Here is a 5,717-nt window from a genome sequence, read left to right on the forward strand (position 1 = left end):
TCCAAGGCCTGTGGGTTCTGAAAGAGAACGGGAGACCACCTGTTCTGGGTATGACCTACTCGGGCCTTTTCTCCCACATGGTCCTGCTTAGTTCTAGATGGATAGTATTCCTGGTTTACATATGGGGAAACCAAAGCTCACATGCTAAGCGGCTTGCCCACACTCACAGGGGACAGTGAGCTGAGGTAACCTGTGAGAGTACCACCCTTTATTCTCCTGCTCTGGGAACCCAGCACAGACCCAAAATCCATTCTGAGGGCAGGAGTTGGACAGAGCTTGTAGGATAATGCCATCCCTGGCTACCCTGAGACCCCACAGTCCTGGCATACTTGCCATTACTGCCGTCACAGGAAGGAGGGAGTGGAGATGCAGCAAGGGGAAGTGAATTATTCAAAGCCACACGTTGAGGGTGGGGAGTCCAGGCCTTCTGAGTTCAAACCCTTCCCACTACCCCCACCCCCAACTGCCTCTAGGTTTATTTCTGAGCCGTCTAAAACTAGAAAGAGGCCAGGTCAGAAAGACCCAATTCCCTCCCAAGTCAACATCCACTGGCTTCATACTCCTTCACGGCCCTGTGCCTGCCAGGCCCATAATTCGAGCCACACTACCATCATCACCAGAGAACAGATTACGTTGACCGTCTCTCTGACTCAGTCTTCAGCCAGCAGCAGCCTCTCCACTGCCTAGCCCAGGGTCTTCAGGGCCACACCATTACCACTGCCGACACCCCTCCCCCTCACCAGAGCCATGGTGTTGGCTGGTCTCAAGGAGGGCCTTTTCCTGAACTGGGCCTCTGACCCAACCAGTGTTCTGTGGGGACCTTCTCCCCAGGTTCTGATGCCAAACAGTGGCATGATGCTAGAACAGTTTGCTGGGAAGGGGGAAACAGGAGATTCAGTGAATCATAATGGGAAGGGGTAGGGTAAGGCCTGGGTTACTTACACTTACCATCTCCCACTAGGGCCTCAAACCGTCCACGAAGTAGGCAGTTGTAAACCCATTCTACAGTTGTGGGCTTAGAGGCTTGGTAGGGAAATAGATGAGCCTAGGATTGCCCAGAAGTAACATAACAGCATGGGGGTTCAAACTATGCTCTTTCCAGAAAAGAATAAAGAGGAAAAACCCACAGAGCTCAGCAGACACCTGACTCTGGGGCCAGATTTGCTACCACCATTATAATGGCTGTATAAAACTTTTTTTTTTTAATGTGGGTAGGAGAAGATATAATTAAAGCTCTTGGTTGAAAAAAAATGGGGGCAGATAAAGTTGGTATGCTGTGAAAAGTCAGCAGCTGTAACATTTCATGATTCAATGCAAAAGTTATGTTGAGTTCCTCAGCTCAATAAGTAGTATAAACAAATAAATTTTTTCTCTTTTTGAAAAGATATAGGGAGGGTGTTGCCATTATCTGAGGACCTCCTTGCTGTCCTCAATGTTCATCTAAAGGTCGAAAAATGTCCTCTAAGTAAACGCACTCAACCCGGAAATTTTCTAGAACGTAGGCAGAAATTTTGAGCATGTGTGAACACAGAAGCTAAACAAGGCAAATGCAGAAGTTGTCCCAGTGATACAGTCCACAGATCAACGACACAGGGTCCTTGAAATCCCCATCCCATCCCCCCATCTCCGCGGGAGAGGGGAAGAAACCGCAGAATGTTCCTGACTCGGCAACCCGGCCAGGTGGCGCAATATTTATGTTTGTGTACCTAGCACCTCGGCGCCGCCCTCCCCTGCCCAGGGGGCCGTCACTCCGCTCGGGTGGCCGCATGGGCTCTGCCCAAACGTTCGTCCCCCACTCCTGAAGCGCCATAGTACTGGATTTCGAATTTAGCCCACATAGACGGCGAGAGTCAGGGCGTGGGGATCGAAACCCCGAGTTTAGGGCATAGTGGGCGCCCAGAGTACATAGAGCGGTCTCAAGCGAACGTGGCCAGAAACGTGTCCGGTGACCCCTGGAGGGCAGTGTCGAGCCACGCTGGGGGCGGGGGGTCACCTCCCCGAATGTAGAACCCCGCAATCCACCAGGGCACCTTATGACCCCATACTTGGGATTTCAGTCTCCTTACCCGCCTTTCTTGGCTCAAAGTCCTCTAGGAACGACATGATTAGAAATAACTTCCCACAGCGGGGCTTCGATTGGAAGGCATTTTACTTGTTTAAATATATTATTTTCTTAAGTAACAGGAGAACAAGGCTGGGATACGGGAAAACAGTCCCCTAAACTTCACCCCGACTCACCCGGTTGTCCTTAGTAAGAACATATTCATGGGCAAACATTACATTTTCTTCCAACCTCTCATTTCAGATTCCTCCCTGTCCCCGTACCCCCAGCATTGTGATACTGGGCGAGGAAACCGCTTCTCCTGGGGGAACCTGAGTTTTCCGCGCGCACTGGTGAGGAGGAAATGAGCGAAACGGACACACTTGTATGCAAAGACGCAGGAAGCCCCCTGCCGCCGACCGCGGCAGCAGAGGGGTGCGGGGAGGGACACTGGGGAGGGGGAGGGGCGGAGAGGCCACTGGCCCGCTGCCCGCTCTCCCAGCCGCTCGGATTCCGGAGGTCAGCGCTTGGCTGGCAGAGCGCCCGCCACCTCTCCTCCCCCCCTGGGTCCGGAGAGCTGCACAGGCCGGATCCCCGGGGACGCGCCAGGCGCAGGCCGGACGGCCGGTCTGGGGCCCGAGCCAACAAGCAGCCAGCGGATCCCGCTCCGAGGCGGATGACGTCTTCGCCTCTGGCTCCGCAGGCGCCAAGCCGGGCAGGGCGGGTGACGTCACCACACGGTCACGTGACCACCATTCAAACAAACAACTCCCCTCCCCCTGCGCGCCCGCTTCTCCCCGCCCCTCCCCGCCCCCCCCCGAGAGGCGGCATATAAACCGGTTCCCCGCGGGCTGAGCTCGCTGCGAAGGACGCCGGGCTGTAATAGGTGTTAGCAGGGTTGGAGGGGCAGTCGGGGGAGCAGCAAAGAAGACTAGGCGGCCGAGAGCCCCGCGCGACGCCTCCCTCACTCAGTCTAAGCGCAGTTTGGGGTTCGGCACAGGGAGAACTAGGGTCGGGCTTTTCCTCGAAAGCCGCTGCCCTACCCTTGGCTTCCGAGGACAAAAGAGCACCGGGAACAGGCACGCTGGGGGCGCTAGGGCTGGCCATGGTCATGGAAGTGGGCTCCCTAGACGCCGGAGGCCTGCGGACGCTGCTTCGGGAGCGCGCCGCGCAGTGCTTGCTGCTGGACTGCCGCTCCTTCTTCGCTTTTAACGCCGGCCACATCGCCGGCTCGGTCAACGTGCGCTTCAGCACCATCGTGCGGCGCCGGGCCAAGGGCGCCATGGGTCTGGAGCACATCGTGCCCAACGCCGAACTGCGGGGCCGCCTTCTGGCGGGCGCCTACCACGCCGTGGTGCTGCTGGACGAGCGCAGCGCCGCCCTGGACGGCGCCAAGAGAGACGGCACCTTGGCCTTGGCCGCCGGAGCGCTCTGCCGAGAGGCGCGCACCACACAGGTCTTCTTCCTCAAAGGTACGCCCTCGGGGAAGCTCTGGCGCCACACGCCCCCACCCCCGCCAAGCCGCCTTGCCGTGGGACCCCTGGCCCTCGGCCCCTTCGGGCTGCCCCACATGGAGCGCGTGGGCGCCCGAGCCCTATGCTGGGGACTTGTTGGCTTTGTTTGGCTTTAAGAACAAAGACTTTGCCTGGGCCTCTCCGGGGTAAACTTCAGCCCTGGTTGGCGCGGGGTTGGTTGGATGAAGGTGCCCTGTCCCCGACGATACTAATGGAAACAAGTATGTCTCTTTGTCTTCCCAGGAGGATATGAAGCTTTTTCAGCTTCCTACCCGGAGCTGTGCAGCAAACAGTCGACCCCCATGGGGCTCAGCCTTCCCCTGAGTACCAGCGTCCCTGACAGCGCCGAATCAGGGTGCAGTTCTTGCAGCACCCCGCTCTATGATCAGGTTAGTAGGGGGCCTGTGCTGGGGGTGGGGGCAAAGGCCTGGAAGAGCAGTACTAGTGAGAATATCCAAAGTAACCTTTAAGTTTTTAAGGGGGGGGGGGCACAGGGCTATTAATTTATCCCACGGTTAAGTGGTCTGATGGAGGGGAGGCTAATTGCTGACACTACAGAAATGAACTTGAGGCAAATGGGTTTAGTCGCCTATTTATTTATACTCTAACAACAGTGCTAAACATACCCAGTATCTACAGCTGACTTTTCTAGCAGGGAGTTTTTGTGGGTGTGGGCACCGGCATTGACTTTGAGCAAAACTTGACAAGTGTTGGATATTTCTGGATTTCAGGGTGGCCCAGTGGAGATCCTGCCCTTTCTGTACCTGGGCAGTGCCTATCATGCTTCCCGAAAAGACATGCTGGATGCCTTGGGCATTACTGCCTTGATCAATGTCTCAGCCAATTGTCCCAACCATTTTGAGGGTCACTACCAATACAAGAGCATCCCTGTGGAAGATAACCACAAGGCGGACATCAGCTCCTGGTTCAACGAGGCTATTGACTTCATAGGTAAATGGACAGACAGATGCCTGGGACTTCTGCCTTGCTCCCCCCATTTTAGTCACCAAGCCCAACTCTGTGGCAAAGAATTGAATGACATTCGCCTGAGCCTTTCTCCATACATTAACTGCCAGTCTGGTGTGGGCAATATCCCTGCAAAATAGGGATATGATGTCCCATTCAACAAATTAGCAAACAAGTTGAATTGACTTAATTTACCCAAGATCAGTCGGCTTCGTGGAGATGCCTGGTCTTGGTTTAAATCCCTTGCTGTTCTCTGCACAATGCCCACGTTGCCTCCGCAGAACACTGTGTGATGGCATGAGGTGATGTTGCCATTCTCTGGATAGGACACACCTGTTTTTTAGGCACCCGCTGCCTGGGGTTGGGGTTGTTCCCCCGAGCTCTGGAGTAACTGGCCACCCTTTATTTTCCAGACTCCATCAAGAATGCTGGAGGAAGGGTGTTTGTCCACTGCCAGGCGGGCATTTCCCGATCAGCTACCATCTGCCTTGCTTACCTCATGAGGACTAACCGAGTCAAGCTGGATGAGGCCTTTGAGTTTGTGAAGCAGAGGAGAAGCATCATTTCCCCCAACTTCAGCTTCATGGGCCAGCTGCTGCAGTTTGAGTCCCAGGTCCTGGCCCCACACTGCTCAGCAGAGGCCGGGAGCCCTGCCATGGCTGTGCTGGACCGCGGCACCTCCACCACCACTGTCTTCAACTTCCCTGTCTCCATCCCTGTCCACTCCACGAACAGTGCATTGAGCTACCTTCAGAGCCCCATTACGACCTCTCCCAGCTGCTGAAAGTCCACGGGAGGTAATCTCCACAACTCACTGGGACTCTAGGCTCCTTGAGGAGAAATGCAATAACTCTGGGGAGGGTGCGTGTGAGGGCTGGTCCTTATTTATTTAATTTCACCCCGAGTTCCACTGGGTTCCTAAGCAGTCACAGTGATGACGTTGCATCGAGATGTTTGCTGAACTCAGCACGTTCGGGACCAATATATATAGTGGGTACATCAAGTCCCTCTGACAAAATGGGGCAGAAGAGAAAGGACTCCGTGTACGAGCCGGTTTCTTTTTGCTTGCTCCTGTTTTTTTTGTAGGAACTCTTCATGCTTGACATACCTACCAGTATTATCATTCCTGACGACACATACCTATGAGAATATACCTTATTTATTTTTGTGGAGGTGAGCTGCCTTCACAAATGTCA

The 5,717-nt window shown here is 54.8% G+C and overlaps 1 protein-coding gene across 1 annotated transcript; it reads left to right on the forward strand.

The window, feature by feature from the left end:
- The first annotated feature begins 2,906 nt into the window (after nt 1-2,906).
- On the forward strand, nt 2,907-5,363 carry DUSP1 (dual specificity phosphatase 1). The gene is made up of 4 exons (XM_046001098.1): nt 2,907-3,513; nt 3,799-3,944; nt 4,287-4,506; nt 4,935-5,363. Exons 1-4 carry the CDS (start codon nt 3,147-3,149, stop codon nt 5,303-5,305), a joined length of 1,104 nt encoding a protein of 367 aa, XP_045857054.1. The 5' UTR covers nt 2,907-3,146; the 3' UTR covers nt 5,306-5,363.
- The last annotated feature ends 354 nt before the right edge of the window (nt 5,364-5,717 follow it).

Source organism: Meles meles, chromosome 3 (assembly GCF_922984935.1).
Source record: "Meles meles chromosome 3, mMelMel3.1 paternal haplotype, whole genome shotgun sequence".
NCBI classification, from domain to species: Eukaryota; Metazoa; Chordata; class Mammalia; order Carnivora; family Mustelidae; genus Meles; species Meles meles.

Bases quoted from the DNA above. Each gene is read 5' to 3' on its own strand.
- DUSP1 (XM_046001098.1), top strand. From the start codon at position 3,147: ATGGTCATGGAAGTGGGCTCCCTAGACGCCGGAGGCCTGCGGACGCTG. The intron at 3,945-4,286 runs GTTAGTAGGGGG...TCTGGATTTCAG, and splicing joins GCACCCCGCTCTATGATCAG to GGTGGCCCAGTGGAGATCCT. The intron at 4,507-4,934 runs GTAAATGGACAG...TTTATTTTCCAG, and splicing joins CGAGGCTATTGACTTCATAG to ACTCCATCAAGAATGCTGGA.